Here is a 17362-nt window from a genome sequence, read left to right as displayed (position 1 = left end):
ACGTACGTGTCGCTGTTTGTTTGCTCAGTCTTTAAAAATGCTTCATAAAAGTCATGCACTGCTGTGACGTAGGAGGTGCAGAATTTCTGAATGATACTCACCGTACTACTATGCGCATACATACAGCTTGACCAAGTTTTCTTTGTCTAGCCGCATAGATTTAGCTCATCCTCATACCTGTTGTTCCTAGGCGCATCACATTTTGCACATGGCCGATTGGTTGATTGACTTAATGGGGCCCTGCAACACTTTTCCGAGTAACCATCGAATGGCTTCACTAAAGAAGATTATCGCCTCATCAATTTACCGCCGCAAAAATTTTTAGAATCCGTCAAGTACGAGCAGAGTTAGAGATTTGCGCAAGCTGTAAATGCTTTCTCTCTTCTCTTGTACGTACGAGCGCTCTCTAAGCTCAGCAAGCAGGGTGGCACGGGGGAGAAGAAGTCATGTCACGAGTGTCATGACCTTCAGCATTTTTTCTTCTTTTTTTTTTCTTTGAACGCGCGCCTTAATTTTGTGCGATCGCGCGGGCACGTGGCGGCCTCCTGCGGCGGCCTCAGCAACTATGCAGCACACGATGCTCAAATCAGCCAATGGCCGTGAATTTGGGTATTTGGCGCGGTCATTAGGTCATAAGCCATCATTTGTGGAAACAAGAAGTAATGATTTCTAGCTGCCTGAAAATTCATTGTATTTCCAGGCCGCGTGCTGTGCTATAATGTTTGCCTCGAGTGTTCTCGGAGGCCTCGACTACCAGTCGGCAGCGTTTTCTAACCATGCTGAAAAAGTGTTGCACGGGCCTCTTTTAAGTAGGCTTGGTAGCATGTCGTTCATAGACACAAAACTTGCATGATGTCAATGCTTCATAATAAACAACTGCAAGCATTCCATATTGCCTCAAACTGCATGGAGGGAGGGGGGGGTGTCAAAGAGAATGAAACGCTTCCCCATTTTCTATGAAGCTTCGTAAGTGACTTTTTCAGCAACCATTCGCTGAACGTGTATTTCATAATTTTCATCGGGCGCACTCCATATTATTGAGAGCCTTAGGGACAACATATTAACCCTTGCATCCCGTTGACGAGTATAGTCGTCATGAGATTTTCTACCAAAGGTGACCGATGAAGACTGTACTGGTCATCAACAAAACTTGGTCCCACAAGGAACCAATTACGTCTATACTCGTCATAGTTGTGTGTCTTGACGCTAGATGGCTACACTTGTCCGTGTTGTGATATTTGTTTCTCGGCTTTCATTTTATTGCCACTTTAATTACACTGCCGCGCGCTTAAGCTATCTGAGAGCTATATTTTTTACACAACTAAGTGAAATTAAAGAGCCACATTGATTTGAAATAGCGGTACCGTTTCAATCAGGAAAAAAAAAAGCTCTGCCGATTGAGCGACAAAAAATTTGCTGTAAGTTTGGTACAACTTTCTTCGTTTTTCGCGGCAAGGAACGGGTTAATAGGTTTTTTTGTTGACGCTGTGCAACTTAAGCCTCCAGAATTTCTGCCATCGTAGAATGGACGCTCACCTGCTTTGTCGAAGGCGATCTGCGACGTAGTGGTTTTGTACAGACAATTCTTTTTTCCACCTCTGTTCCCACTGAACGACGGCTTTCTAAATGTGTTCGTTTAGTGTTACGGTATTAAGGAGTAGCTGGTTTTCCCCTTTTCTTTCGTTGTCTTTTAGCTTTCTGTGCGATATGTAAATTTATGTTCCAGAGAGCCTGCACAGGCACAAGGTTCAGTTGACTTTTGTCTGCCTATACGTAAGCAGGAAACTGAAATACTGAATGAATAGTGAGCGGAATCTAAGTTGACAGCCCGTGGCAACAACTGCATGCGGAGACACCGTAGTACTAGCTGGGAGAGAATGAAATTGCAGAACACGTACAAGTACGTTTATTGTATTGGCGCGTCGGAAAGCTGTTAGCGAAAAGGCAAGTTTTGCATGGCCAGAATGAAATTTTTCGGTCTTTTATCACTGCGTACTTCTGTACATTCGTACAATGTTAAGCTCGCAACGTGTTGGTCCTTTTCTTTTTCTATCTATCTATCTATCTATCTATCTATCTATCTATCTATCTATCTATCTATCTATCTATCTATCTATCTATCTATCTATCTATCTATCTATCTATCTATCTATCTATCTATCTATCTATCTATCTATCTATCTATCTATCTATCTATCTATCTATCTATCTATCTATCTATCTATCTATCTATCTATAGAGCGACACAAATTAAAAGCACTTTCATGTAGGGCAACGTTACTGTGACTTTGTAAGTTACGCCTACAATGAATGGTTAAAGATATTTTCTGCACCGCAAATCTACTGAACGAAAACCACATTGGAGAAGTCCTGCATCAGGGATATTTATTATTAATTTTCAATGCGTTGAATAGCTTCTGCACGGATGTCTTTCCACAGGCTCATGAAAGGCGATTGCTTCTCCGCCTCTAGAATCCTATTCTCCATTCGTCGCAAGAGCTCGGGCGTAAAGTGCTCCTTCCAATCACCAACCTTGGCTTTTCTCACAAACGCGTACCTGTTCTCGTCTCCCTCGTAACCTTCTTTACACGTAACCTTTCTCCGATTGATCAGATTGTCCCAGTGAGGATTCGCGCTGCCGTTGAGGTTAATCACCACCACGCTTCGCATATTTTCGGGCCGCGACCTCTGCAGGAGCTCTTGAAGCATCGACTCGTCATTTTCTAGAGCACGGCCGTAGCGCTCTCCCAAAAAGTAACCCAGTCTCAGCACGACCTCTTGCGTGTTCCTCTTCAATTCTTCATATGTCACAAAGAAGACGTTCGGTTGTTCCTTGAGAGCATAACCACATGCAACGTGTTCGAAGTAGTCCCCGTAACCGAAGTCTCCACTGAGAAAGGTGTCAACAAACTCTTCGAACGTGCCATCCTGGAAATCAAAGTGACTCATGTTGCTCATCATGTGGTAGAACGAGACGCAAACATCCCAAGGGTTGCGGGCGACGTATATGTACTTCCCTTCGTCCGTCATCGTTGTTTCGTCCGGGAGAATGTGTGTGGCTAATGTCCTCAGAGGCAGAGATGATTTCCACTCCTTGATCTCCATGTACTCCAGAAAGCGCCATTCTTTACTGAATTCATCGTGTGTTGTTATGGGTTCTCCTTCCCTCAGCATGAGCTGTGTGATGTACATCAGCCAATGTGTTCCGCTCTTCGGAAACGTCAAGAGCACGACGTCTCCTTTCGTCGCTCTGAATTTCAGATTTTCTCTCAGCGTATCGGCATTTATGTTGATGCATCTAGGCACTCCGTCTATTATTTGGTAGGCCGGCTGCCGGTGCTTCATTGCCTTCAGGTTTTTCTGAAAGCAACAATATAACTGTGTGATTACGAGTCTGATTGGGTTAATCTTGTTCATATTTCTTACAATATTAATATTCAATTTTGCGTTTGTTTTGCTAACCGAGCCACGAATTTGTTAAACTCATTGCTATTGTTTCTAATACAACCTATCTGTCCGAAATGTTAACTATCCTTCGACTTCATTTATTGATACAACCTTCCATTGTTTTATTCTCATAGCGAAATAGTGATGACTGTGCGCAGAAAATATTTGATACCATTTGATTCTTTTCTCGCAGCACTAGTTGAAAAGAGGTGGGATAATGGCTCACCGACGAGTGTGGGCACACACCCTCTTCCACTGAACTAATACAAAGGTTGTTGATAACATGAAAAATCGAATAGCTTCGCAATCTCCGACCTTGTTCATTTTGAAATTTTTCATCGCTGGCCGAAGTTATTAAGGCAACCGCAGTTTTAATCCGGTAAAGATTATTACACCTTTTTAGCCATTTTGAGCGGCAATAAACGAAGTTCATGGAACTCCACACGGCTCCCAAATTAGGGTAGCAAGCCGTTCCAAACAATGGCTAACCTCCCTGTCTTTCCGTCTCTTTTCTTCCACCTCCCCCCAATTTAGGAATGGCAAAGCGCATCGCACCTTGCGGATTCTGGCATTTATGGTCCCAGGGTGTGCCTCGTCCGCCCAATGTCGAACTATATAGATATATTATCTGAATATTTCATTTTACTGCGGTCAAGTTCAATACTCTTAATATTTTACTAATGAGGTGACATTACTTTTAAGTGATGATGTGCGACCATGAAAGAGTAAAAAAGAACATTAGCCATGGGTGAGTCACATGAACATCAGGTTGTTGTGCTTGAGGACCCCAGATTTGATAACGACGCGTGAAGCGTTTTTCAAGTTTTATTTCTACTTAATGCAGGTACGGTCGACATAAAGAATACAGGAACAACGCGAGGCAGGAGATATTTACTGGTACATACTGAAGAGCTATACACGTAGTCTTATTTAGGCAGCATTCACTCATGAAACCTTGTTGAAGCTTGCCAGGTTAAATATATGACTACCCCATCCCACAATACTGCCATTGAATTAAGTCGATCACAGAAAACGTCATGAAAATTCATGACCTCACGGGGAGTTGGTTCGAGAACACGGGAGCGGTTTCGTATGCACTATTTTCTTCTATCTTTTCTCATTTTTTGTGTGTTTTCTGGCTTACGAGGCGTCAAGTAGTGAATGTCTTTGTGTTACGGAAGGCTTATTTCACAATGCGAGGAAACCTGTTCTACTAGGCATAAAGGCGAGTTTTTATTGTAAAAATAAAAGATCAGGGCTGCTATGCAGGTTGGCCCGAGTTTAGCGAACCTTGGAATGTTTCGGAGCTCTTTCCGGCGCCGGTCCGCGCGCACCTATTAGCCTTCGCTCTGCAGTTGCCGTCTGACACTGCGCTAGAGCCGCTTGATAGCGCCTCTGAGTGGCGTTTGCCAGTATGGTATAGGCACCGTGCATACGTTAGGAGCCGCCATAGGCGTGCGCAGGGTTCCCCATTAGGGGGGGGGGGGCGAAGCTTCATCGCAGCGTCCCCCCACCCTACTAAGTCCATGTATGGGGCAGATTTTGCGCCTCCCCCCTCTTAGGTGACTAGAAGGGTCAATGTACGGGGCGGATTTTGCGCCCCCCTTCTTAGATGATTAGGGGGGCGGCCGCCCCCCCTGCCCCCCCTGTGCGCACGCCTATGGGCGCCGCCACAGTCGCGCGCGGCCTCCAGCGCCACAGCGGCCACGGCAGCAAACTTGACGGGATATAGGAGCAGACGATGCAAGCGGCAGCAAGCCTCTGCGCCGTGTTCTGCTGCTTCGCTCGACGCGTTTTCGTTGCCGCTCGCATTCAAAAGACGTTAAATTGTTAGCAGCGGCCACAGTCTCTTGATGTTAGAGGGTATGCTGCTTTTCGCCAGACCTCATGCACCCTCAGGGGAACGCGGCACTATAAAATGCATGAACAAGAGAAGACGACCCGGAGGCTACGGGCTCGTTGAGCGAAACTGCGCGCCGCTTCGTTCACGAAACGATCACAGCTTGTCACCCTCAGGCTAACGTGGCAGCAAACTTGGCGGCTGCTTGAAAGAGACGACAACACTGGCGATTGCATTGCGTTCACTGCGCCGATTTCAACCAGTGCAGCCGAGCGGTCGTCGCAGCGGCTGTTAGCTAGCCATGGCACTGCAAAGCGTGTCAATTATTATTACATTTGGGCTCAGAGATCTACGTGCTATAGATGGTTTCTTCCGAGGAGCTAATCTAAATAAAGGCAGAGAGCTTCTCGATCGAAGCGAAGCTGGCGAGACATGTTCACGGCTTCGTGGAAGAGACGTTGCACGGCGGATCGTCAGTCACGGGGAAGTGCGCATCACAGATGCGAATGAACGCGCCGGGAAGATCCGTGAAAATCGAGGTATGTCGCTTAAGTTTGCTTTTTCTTAGTTACAGGTCATGTAATTTTTTTCTTATCACTTAAAGCAGGGACATCCGTGCGGCCAACTGGGAGTGCCGTGCCGGAGTCACAGGAAAGCAAAAAACCGCCGCGGCAGTTCCATTGTGCCTGAATAAAATTACTTGCGCATCGAAGACAAGCAAACCGCGATAATGGGTCTTTCCTTTAATTAAAAACGTCTACCCGAAACACTCAAATGTGGCAATAAAAAAATGAAAAAAGTCAGCGAGTTTTTTTTCTTCTTTCCTTTTGTCAGCTTCATTACAAATAATCTCTAGGAAATTCTGCCTCTAGAGTAAGGGCAAAGAGCATCGACGTCGAGCACGTGCTGAGGTTTTTCGGCAGCACTGAGTGCACCTTGTCTGACGTGCTCCGGGCAGAGGCCAGCGACGCGGCATCGCATTCCCATCTCATGCTCCTTCCTGCCTCTACTCGAACGCTGAGCTTGTTTGTTTGGAAACGGATTATTTGCTCATTTTTATGTAGGCTCTCAGGCAAGCTGCTGAGTATATACAAGCAGTATGTCGAAGTACCACATCAGGAAGTGGCGGAACTGTCAGCACGCATGTTATTAAACAAAAATGCTTCGGCAAATGAGCGTTTCTGCATAATTACTGCGACAAAGGTGTGAAGTAATACATTTTGACACTTCGTCTTGGCAATGAGTCTGCTCTGCGAGGTACATTTAGTGCACTTATTTAGGCCAGCACATTTTTTTTCTTTTTTTTTTGTATCTCCAAGGCGCACAGGGTAATTGACATGCTAGGCAAACGTGCAGATTGCGTATGGTCTCTGATTGGAAACCAGTAAAATCGCGTACCCGGAGAATTTCTGTAGGTGTTACTGCACCCAACAACGCAGCAATTATTCTTAAAGTTTGGCATAACAGACACAAAACGAACAGCCCGCGAGAAGGCTGCGCGCCGTCATCGCGGAATTGTTGAGCGAGCAGGGCGAGCGGGTGAGAGTATCCCGTCAAGTCTGCGCTTGTTGCCGCTAGGGGCGCCTTCATTGGCGGCGTAGTTACGTCTGCACGGAGCCTATAGCCACGGTGAAGGAGAGCGCGAATGCTGCTCAACGGCGCAGAAGAGCGGAGAAGCTTAACTCATCGGATCCCGAAGTAGTTGCCTAGCAAAATAAATATACATGTGCCACATAGTAACTAGGCCGTGTGTGTCATTGGAGAAGCAATAAGCATGATAATCAAGCTAATCCTAGAGAATCAGCAAAGCTAAAAATAATTAGCTGAACCTTCGCTAACGCTACGTTATCCTGGCATAGCCTAGCTAAGTCTCTGCAACATTTTATCAACGCTGCTATCGCGCGATGCACACTGTGTTCCTGTTATGGCCGTCGTAGTGCGAGCTCGGAGCAAACTCGTGTTCCCCAGAAGCTCGGGCCATCGTGCATAGCACCCCATGTCTTGGTTCGGCACCTCCTTCGGCTCTTCGTTTTCCGCGTGCAGCGAAGGTATGGAAGCTCAAACCAATGAGCAAATAATATGAAGCGTCAGAGAGCCCTAAATAATAGGGGTGTGCGAATATTCGAAAGTTTCGAATATTCGTCGAATATTACATTCGAAATATTCGTATTCGATTCGAAAGTCGTGTATTCGAAAACTTTCGAATATTCAATAACTTCGAATATTTGAAAAATTCGAATATGCGATTCGATTATCATGCATAAAATAACTCGTCTTCCACATTTCTGCTGCGTTCGTATAGCTAAACGACTAAGGGTACTACCCATATTAGGAACATCGCAAACTTGTTAACCAACCAATCATCTCGCTTAAACCGACACACTGAACATTGGGCAGTTCCGCGACCACGCACAAACTATGGTTTTCAAACATTTCCTACTGTCTTCCCTCCACTCTAAATAAATATAAATTATGCGATGAAAACATACGTTATGTTCCTAAAAACGCATTGCTTCAACTAATATTATGAATATCAACCTTGCTTTTGTGTTTCTTGAAAATGTGTGTTCTTGCTGATGCTTATCACTTTGCTTTGTGTATTTTTATTTTAATATTGCAACAAGTGGGAATATTTGTCATGTTGCTGCTGTTATTGTATGGGGAGGTGGGACCAGTCAAGCTGCCTATATGCAGCTTTTATCCCACCATCCTTGCTGTGTATACATGTTTCGTAACTATGTGGCAATAAACTTCAATTCAATAAAATTTAGGACTAAAAAAAAAAACGTTGCCGAGAGGAGCGATAAACATCGTAGGTACACGGAGGCACGATATCTGCCTGCGACGAGCGCCCCAATACGTATGATTGATTGCTGGTGCATCTCCGACGTGCAGCGCTGTTGGCGATCATGTAACCGTACATTTTCAATATTATGCGGCCGCAACGTGCCGCACTCGTTCAGTATGCGGGACCATTTCTGAAGAAAGACTGTGACCCACGTGACTGGTGGCGGACTGTAGGCACATTCAGATACCCCAGTCTGGCAAAGCTTTGCCCCATGTACCTCCCTATACAGCCACTTCTGTTCCAAGCGAGCGTGCCTTTTCAGTGGCAGGGGGGGGGGTGTCTCTGTTAGAAGGGAGCGTCTGCTGCCTGATCATGTGGAGCAACTCATATTCCTTCATGATAACATCTAGTCATTACATTCATTGTGCCGTGATATTTGCTAGTGTTGTGATGTGCACTGTGCTAGCCTGGACATTGTGTTCTGGAGATAACAGTGTATGTTGTGTTGCCAGTCAGGCTGTTAATGTTTTTTTTTTTCAAATAGCTACATGTTAAATAAAATAGTGTTACTGTGGATGCATTTTTCCTTTGATATTCGATATTCGATTCGATATTCGAAGGTGGATATTCGTATTCGATTCGTATTCGAAAAATTTGATATTCGCACACCCCTACTAAATAAACTAGCATAACCTCAGCTTTGAGCAGTCCAGAGAGCCAACGATGCGGGGGTAAGGCTTAGCCTGCCCGTCCCAACGTGGGAGAAGCCCACTACGCGCTAATCGCGTTTCTCATGACTATTAGTAAAGTTTGAATAGCCAATAGCTTTTTGCAGCCATGTTCGGTTTCATCTCACGAGTTGATAATGTTTCATTATGCAACTTAACCCGACTTGTTGCTGGGCTAGTTGGTACATCAATAAAATCCTAGACGCCTAAGGACTACCAGCAGGGAGAAGCACAAGAACAGTTCTCTGCTGGATTAGAAATGGCTTTGCAATGCGCCATGTTTCAATGTATAATGAATATGTGAAGCAATGCCGTTTGCGCATGTGTGGTGAGGCTTATATATTTCCTGCTATTTTGCAGCGAATAAAATCATTTACGAGTGACACGCTTTTCTTGTGCTTTTTTCGCTCTGCTGGTGGCGCTTAGGCGTCAAAGTTTTTTTCGAACTACCTTGATGCCGTGACGCTCTACGTGATGGCGTGAGTGCAGGACTTTGCGGCACTTTTGATCTCGCTCCGGCTTGCTCGCTCGTCTAGGAGTAGCATGAGGTTGCTCAACAAGCTGCGGCATACGAGCGTGTACCAGAACGCTGCAATTTGCTGCGACCATGGGATAACCTTTTGCGACATGACGTCACGATACAGAAATAACCGAATGAGAATGCAATCGACTGAGATTGTTCCAAATGCAATTGTGTCACTTGTCCTTTGGACGATCCTGTGCTGAAGTATCGTTTCTTATATCAGTTTGCTGTCTTCTGTTCTTGTTTGTTATTGCGATAGCCATCATATGGACACTCTCGATGGGTTTTTGCCGTCGCCGTCATATTCCGTATAAAGTCCAAATTGATAAAATCTCCCCGTCCATGGTGTGTTCTGCCGCTGGTTAAAGGGTGCGAGCGGGGGCGATGAACGAAGCTGAAGCAGAGATTAAACGAGCCGGCCCATATCCGTCGCTCCGAGGGCGCATGCGATAACATTACCCCGCTCGGGAGGCCTGCCGAGGGAAAAACCCCGCCTGTCTTCAACGAGCGTGAAAAGGCGCAAAGGAGGGGGCGGGGGACGTGTCGTTCGAGCAGCAACCTTGAACTTTGATACGAAGGGCACAGCCGCGACCGGCGGCGCACGCGCTATATGGGCAGCCATCAGCGGTCGGCTCGAATACCCTTCTACGTTCTGCGCTCACAACGCGAAGTGACTATGCGGAAAGTGCATCTCTCCGTGAAGTGGCCGTATTCTCTTACACCAGCGTTTTGCAGAGTTAGGCGATATTGGATCGAAAAGACTTAGCTGCCAGCCTCACTTCGTGTAACATTACAACTTGTTGCGATCGCATTCATTCCTTCGCCTTGGCAGTGAAACAGTGACTTTTCTTGTAATTTTGTTCTATGTAAATCACTCATCGCAATATTAAGGCTTCAATGTAAACGCAGCGCTTCTCTCACTCATTTCTTTTTTTTTTCTCTCTCCCCTCTCTCTCTTTTTGAGTTTCCCCTTAACTTCATATCAAATGGTTTACGATATTTTCGCAGGTGCATCTACCGCCTCGCGGAGAGAAAACAAAAATGAGGGAGCTTCGCTCTAGTGGTGCGAAGCCTGAAGGAAGTGCGGAGATCGGTGACCTTCTTTGTTTCTCTTTGCTTTATCTTTCATTCTTCATCTCTTTCTTTCATCTTCTTTCTATTTTTTTCTGTATTTTTTGTCTCTATCTATTTCCATTTGTTCTTTTCAGCTATATATATTCCTTTCTTTCTTCTCACTCTCTTTCTTTCTATCTATTTCTCTGTCTGGATATGTCTTGCTCTCTCTATCTTTAACTTTTTCATTATATGGCACCGCGAAAAGTACAGGAAAGCTTTCGAGGGCAAACATACGACAGGACACAGCGCTGGCTATCAACTGGAATTTTTCATTCAGGAAACGGGTTATAAGAGGTAGGCCTTATAATCCCTTATAACCCCTTGTACCTTATAACCCCTTATAAACCCGTTTCCGGAATAAAAAATTTCAGTTGATAGTCAGCGCTGAGTCCTGTCGTATCTATGCCCTCGAAAGTTTCCTCGTCCTTTCCGCGCTGTTACATAATGAATGAATAGCAACTAGCCCGGATTACTGTACTCCTAACTTTAACTTTTAGTGGTTTTTCTTTCATTCCCTATTTCTCTCGTTGGGTTCTTCTCTATGCTATGCTTTACTTTCTTTCCTTCTCCTATTTCGCCCCTCGCCCTCGCGTCTGTCCCTCTCACCCTCAGAACCTTTTGCTACCCCCTTGCTATGCTATGCTATGATGTGCTATAGGCACAGGGCGGCCGTCGTAAGGCGCCAGCTGCGCCCCTCCCGAAAAGCGCCCCAAGCGGCGACAGCGACAGCACTGGCATGTGAAGCAGACGACGCGGAGAAGGCTCTCCTGCATTCGGCCCGAATTCGAAGAGAAGCGGCGGCGTTTCTTTTTAAACAATTCGAAGCTGTATGCTGTGGTGTTTGTGGCCCAGAGGCAAAGAGAAGCGGCAGCAACAGTGTTCTTTTGAACAATGCAGGAAGCGTTCGACTATCGGGCATGTGTTCAGACAACGTACGGGCCCGTACGGGGACCGTCGTCGGGCTTCAGGTAGACGCAGTCGTTGGCGGTCGAGGACGCGTTTAATGGTCGCCAAGTTATCTAGAAAGAATGACGCGTATCCCTTTCGTGTGCACACCGATGAGCGCCGTCGGAACAGCTTTTTGCGTGGTGCTATGCTTTTAGGCGTTTATTTTCGTTCGGAGGCGGACCAGAGTAGGCGCGATGCCTCCTCTCTTTCGGGACTGCAGATAGGAAAGGCCCGATTGGCCTGTCTCACTGTAAAATAAACGTATTTACATTTTAACTACACTGTAATGTTAACTTCGAACTCGCTGTTGTCTGGAGGGCCCCTGGCGGTTAGGCGAGTCCTGACAGCGCAAGTGCACCCATGGCGCTGCTAGTTATTTTGCGCTGAGGGTTTAAAGGCTTGATCAGCTGGCGTTTCCGTGCGTCCCCTCTAGAGAAGGGTCGCCGCTTGCACGAGGCAGCTAGTGCACGGCACCACAGAATATAAAGGCGACAACGAGTGCGTTGCAAGTGCGCCCCGCAGAGGGAGCTTAACGCAATAAGCTACGATGTAGAGCAAGATGAAAGGAGCACCACTTCTATTTTTTTGATACTTTGTTATTCTGTCTACAACTCCCAGCATTTAAAAGGAGACCCTGTCTCCGATTCGATTTTCGGCTTTCTTTACGCGATACTTCGCCCATTGCATATGTTGTTCCTCCGTTGTGCTTGGCTGGCTGGTTGATCCTTGTAAACTGGCGCAACCCACTGCGGGGGATCGGCCATGAAACGGGCGGCGCCTTGTTGTTTAAATAAAATTCTTTATATTATAAAATTGTTTAGATATACGTAACTTTCGAAATAACTCATTAGCTTAATTATGGAAAGGAAAAGAATATTAAAGGAGAAAAAAATTACGAAAAAAAAACTGAATTTAGATATCTTTAACATTCAGTTCGCTTTGTCTCACGCACGAAATCACATACGGCGTTGCGAACGTTCCTGTGGCTAAAACCCAGTACCGTAGCGCCAAAGGAAAGAACCACCGGGAGTGATAAATTTAGGCCCGTCTTTCGGAGGGGTTCGTCTAGAAGTATTTTCCTTTGATTGGTAAACCACCTGCATGTTAAGAAGAAATGATGCAGAGATTCACTCTCATTGCAATGTAGTCATAAAGGCGGCTGCACGAGACCAGACCTGTGTAGGCAAATGTTCAGTGGGGAGACTCGGCATCGTATTCTCGTAATTGATATTTCTGCCCTTCTAGTGGAGCACCACCGATTTTTCCAAGAATAATTAAGATGAGGACACTCAGATGCTGACAAAGTAGACTTAGCGAAGTTATCCGACGCGGCAAACATTTCAAATGACGCCGCAGAGACAAACGCACCAACGTCGGCATTATTAGAAATTAACGTCGGCATTATTAGAAATTATGGGACCATCGTGTAATGCTGCTAGTGCATCCGCATATTCATTGAGGGTTAAACCTTTGTGACCTGGTACCCAAACAAAGCGAATATGGCGCAAATGTCTTAGGATAAGAGAATAGAATACTTGTAAAGTATTTGGGAAATTTGATGCATTTAATGAAGAACAATCAGAGAGAGAGTCTGTCACAGTGACGGATTCCGATATTGATAAGGTTAATTTGCGTAAAGTTCAAACACTTGCAAATAATTCCGCGTGATAAATAGGCATAAAGACAGGTGAATGAATTTAAAAAGACAACTCCGTTGCACTTCTTGCACAGTCCTGTTCCCGTTTTGTTTTCAACTTCTTTTGGATGCTTCGGCGATCCTGACATTTTAACAGCTATCTTCCATCTGTGTATTTCATATAGCTTGTCGCAACGAGAGCCGTCGTTGGCGGCCGGTGCGCGACCAAGGCCGCCGTCGACGGCGATTGCACACGGGAACCGATGCAACTGCATGTGCTCCCCAGCTTTATATGTTTCAACAGCTGTTTGTGCAGCCTACATCGCAACCTGTCTGTTCGTGCTTGGTTCCCCGTAGCATTTCGGCAGCGCAGGACACAAGCCACGAGAGCACAATGAAGCGCTGTCAACATCCAGCTCCGCGTCCCCGCAGCGAGCGCCTGCCGGCACGCACACGCCATTAGTTCCGCGCTTCCACCGACAGAGGCCCCACCAGTCCAAACTCACCCCGCGCCTGGTGCCTATACAAGGCTATGTTTTGCTCTGCTAGAATGCCTGGATAGCCGAGTGGTTATGATGATCGCCTTCGGACGTTGCCCCGCGACGGTGGTCTAGTGGTTATGGCGCTCGACTGCTGACCCGAAGGTCGCGGGATCGAATCCCGGCCGTGGTGGCTGCATTTTCGGTGCTGGCCAAAATAGTTGAGGCTCGATCGCTCAGATATAGGTGCACGTAAAAGAACGCCACGTGGTCGAAATTTCCGGAGCCCTCCTCTACGGCGTCTTTCATATTGTGGTTCTCAGATGTTAAACCCCAGATATTATTATATGGACGTCAGTACGCGGGTTCGAATCCCGCCTCGTGAAGAAATCTTTTTCGCCTTCTATTTCTTTGTTTCTCTTTTTTTCTCTCTATAACGAGTCTCCGTACTCGTTCTCTCGCCCAGCCGAGTTATTGCATCGCATGCCCGACAAATCGGTGTCGCGGAAGAGCGGGCGCGTGCCGCTCATATTCGGGGAGCAAAGCAGAATTACGAGTTTTAGCAAGTGATGGATATACAGTACGCAAATACGGTAAGGCAGTACAGTAGCGTTCCTCCTTCCCCGCTGGTTGTGCTTTTGCTGCTCCGTGTTCCAGTGACAATGCGTACCCCAAACGACGCGTACGTGTCTCGTTAACAATGCGTAGGCTGATGAGCAACAACGAGGCGTGACAACCCCACAGTATTTTTGAAAAAGCTTTTGTGGTGTTGGTGCTGTGGTGTTTGTGGTGTTGGTTTTGTGGTGTTTATGCGAATGCATAACGGCATAACGAAAAACGTAAGAGCTTCGTTGTAATTGTATGTCCGCTGGTCTCGATGGATTTCGGAGCGGTTGGGTAAGCACTCTCAATACGTAACAGTTTACTGTTGCTGAGAAATAAGGCGGCGATGGTCTATATCATAAGTGGGGAAAAACAGCGCAAAATTCTGACAGGACACAAAAGATGAAGAGGGCACGACAACAGCGCTGTTGTCTTGCGCTGTTGTCTTGCCACAAATTGGCATGTGGGTATGCGACGCTTACCTAGGCGCTCTCGTTTGGCCGCATGCATTTACCTTCTTTATTATTGGTTACATCTTCTTGTGTATGTACGATGACGCGACACATCTTTGCTGATATCTAATATTATCGGCAGAATTTCCGATGTTCGCAGATTTGTTTTTACGATCGCAGTGGTTGAGTCTTCCTTTCCGCAAAAACGCTCCCTCATTGATCATGTTTTGTTCCTATTCGCTATATTTCTGAGCAGTACTTCCAAGGCAGCCATAAAAGAAACTTTGCAGACCATAGTGGTATTCCTTATTACGCCGAACAACAGCAGGGCTACAGCAAGAATGGTGGTTGAACTTATCTGAACACACATTCTAAAGATGATAGTCTTTCTTGGGGAATTTAAACGCATAATTTTTGGTCTGTCTGTCTGTCTGTCTGTCTGTCTGTCTGTCTGTCTGTCTGTCTGTCTGTCTGTCTGTTTGTCCGTCTGTCACCCGATTCAGCGACCCGGCCAAAGTTGAACCACTTGCTTACCGCCCACCTATCTTGAACTGGTACGGCTGTTCATACTTGTGAATGTTGTCGATCAAAAAGTAAATAATACGCATACCTGAGGCGCAACATAACTAGGTAAGTATTAGGCGGTGTGTTCTTTTAATAGAAAGTACAAAGATTCGTAATTATAAAGACGCTAGTTTCTTAAAGCTGCGCTGAAAATGAGGCTGCGCTGAAAATGCCATATGCGCGCTGACGAACGCCCTCTGCCACGGAGGAAGGAAACCCTCTGCACAAGCTCATGTTTCCCGACGTATTGCCACGTGGAGTCCATATCTCACGCAGCGCCTCTATCGTCTTTATACGGCATTTGCAGCGGAGCACGCAGATACGCGGCCAATTTTTTTGTGAGCGACATACAGAATACCCGGTTAGCCTATTGCGGTAATTGAACCCATTTTAGTGAAAATTACTAGTGCAGTCATTTCAACAGAATTCAAATTAATGCTCACCTCTTGGTTGTCCTTGTCCAGGTTAGCTTGCAGCCGAAGCACTTGTTACCCTTGGTTCCGGCACTATCGACTCTTTTAAGGACCTGGGGTAGGTTTACGTTGGCCTGATACTTAAATAATTGTCACTTGTTTGTTTCATGCGCGGTACCAGGTGATAAGTACACTTCTGTTCAAGGAAGCTATTCTCTCTTTTTTTTTCTAGTGTCCTCCCGATGGCTGGTCAGCGGGTTTGGGCGGGTGCTTGCTTCGCCAGTAGCGTCTTTCGTTAAGTGTCAAAGTCACGAGGAAATCCATTATCACTGCGTCGCACGTCACTTGTGTGCTCTAGTGGCGATTGTGCGATTACTTCTTTTGTTCCGGTCTGTTCTCTTATCGTCTCTCAAGATTTGTTCGCCCGATAAAACACCCTAACGCACTTGTTTACGTAGTGCAAAAGAGGAGCACCAAATCAGGCTCGGATAAGCTACATAGGCTTCATGCTGATTAACTTGGGCGTCACGGAGACTCTTGGCACCATCATCATGCCTGTTGTGGGTCAAACAATGGTTGATAACTTCAACGGGGCTACCCGCACAAGAGATGCTATGGTGTTCGCTTGGCGACAGAGAAATGAAAAACAGCAAAGACAGGCGCCCTTCGGTCAGGAGTCCAATCGGAAAAATGAGGGCAAGCATGTACGTGCGTGTCGTGGGCAAGCATGTATGTACGTTTTCGCGTGTACTTGCCTCTTTCTTTCTTTCTTTCTTTCTTTCTTTCTTTCTTTCTTTCTTTCTTTCTTTCTTTCTTTCTTTCTTTCTTTCTTTCTTTCTTTCTTTCTTTCTTTCTTTCTTTCTTTCTTTCTTTCTCATTGTGCAATGCTCTCTCCTAACTATTTGCTTCCTCATTGGCGGGAATCGGAGCTTCAGTCAAGCGTTTAGAAGGGTAACACTTCACTTGCTGCAGGCAATATTGACGTTCATGCGTTCACATCCAGGCAACATTGACATGCGGCAACGTCAAATCGCAAGTGATCTCGATAAAAGAGCAGATTGCCATGTCAGAAATGGCTGACCGCTGACATGCCGACGATCGAGACAGCATCAATTATTGAAAAGCGGCGCACACAAGTAAGCATGTGACCGGCTGATCTTCGAGGACTACACTTCTGTACGTTCGCCGGCGCCGGGTTTTATGCGCACGGCGCCGCTACTGAAATGTGTGAGATATGAAATCGTTGCTTAAAAAAAAAGGTTAGTCCAGCCTTCGCAGGGTAATTGTGACGTCGACTGATATTTGCAAAGGCGGACGTCATTTAATATGAAGGTGACGTCGTTAATTCCATTCGCACGCGACATCTCACTGCAGTATAAACGCTGGCTTGTTACCTTTCAAAGCTCCATCATTTTAAACTAAATGTTTCTTAGGCCACTACCAAGCTCCTACAGGCAGGTGTAAGTGGTTATCGTTAGCAAGAGTAACCTTATGATGTACTGCGTCCCCTTAGGGAGCCCAACTCAACACTACTGAGAATCAATTAAAGGAATTGTATTTATTCATTTATTCATGTTAGCCTGCGGGCCGTAAGACATTGTCGATAGAAGTGGTTACAAGGCAAATAGGGCAAAAGAAAGCAAATGCCGCAATGAAATAAAGAGCATGGCTGATCCCTCCGTCATTAAAATCGGTATAACACGAAAGTGAAACGTGTCTTCCCAGAAGTAGTTGATTTTTTATTGTGCATTGATCTATAATAGCTTGTACATTGTCTATTGATATTTTGCAGCAATAGCACCATTTGACGAGGATGCATCCACGC

The 17362-nt window shown here is 46.0% G+C and overlaps 1 protein-coding gene across 1 annotated transcript; it reads right to left on the bottom strand.

Annotated features, from left to right (window-relative positions):
* Nucleotides 1–2374: 2374 nt before the first annotated feature.
* LOC119376160 (amine sulfotransferase) lies at nucleotides 2375–15835 on the bottom strand. The gene is made up of 2 exons (XM_037646080.2): nucleotides 15568–15835; nucleotides 2375–3360 (listed from the first exon to the last, which is right to left on the bottom strand). The coding sequence occupies exon 2, from the start codon at nucleotides 3343–3345 to the stop codon at nucleotides 2392–2394; it is 954 nt and encodes a 317-aa protein (XP_037502008.1). The 5' UTR covers nucleotides 3346–3360; nucleotides 15568–15835; the 3' UTR covers nucleotides 2375–2391.
* Between the last annotated feature and the right edge of the window lie 1527 nt (nucleotides 15836–17362).

Source organism: Rhipicephalus sanguineus, unplaced genomic scaffold (assembly GCF_013339695.2).
Source record: "Rhipicephalus sanguineus isolate Rsan-2018 unplaced genomic scaffold, BIME_Rsan_1.4 Seq1107, whole genome shotgun sequence".
In the NCBI taxonomy this organism is placed as follows: Eukaryota; Metazoa; Arthropoda; class Arachnida; order Ixodida; family Ixodidae; genus Rhipicephalus; species Rhipicephalus sanguineus.
The sequence above is the reverse complement of the archived record's forward strand: the minus strand, read 5'-3'. Positions and strand labels throughout refer to the sequence as shown.

What these genes read in the sequence shown, in the direction of transcription:
- LOC119376160 (XM_037646080.2), bottom strand. Translation starts at nt 3,345, where the DNA reads ATGAAGCACCGGCAGCCGGCCTACCAAATAATAGACGGAGTGCCTAGA.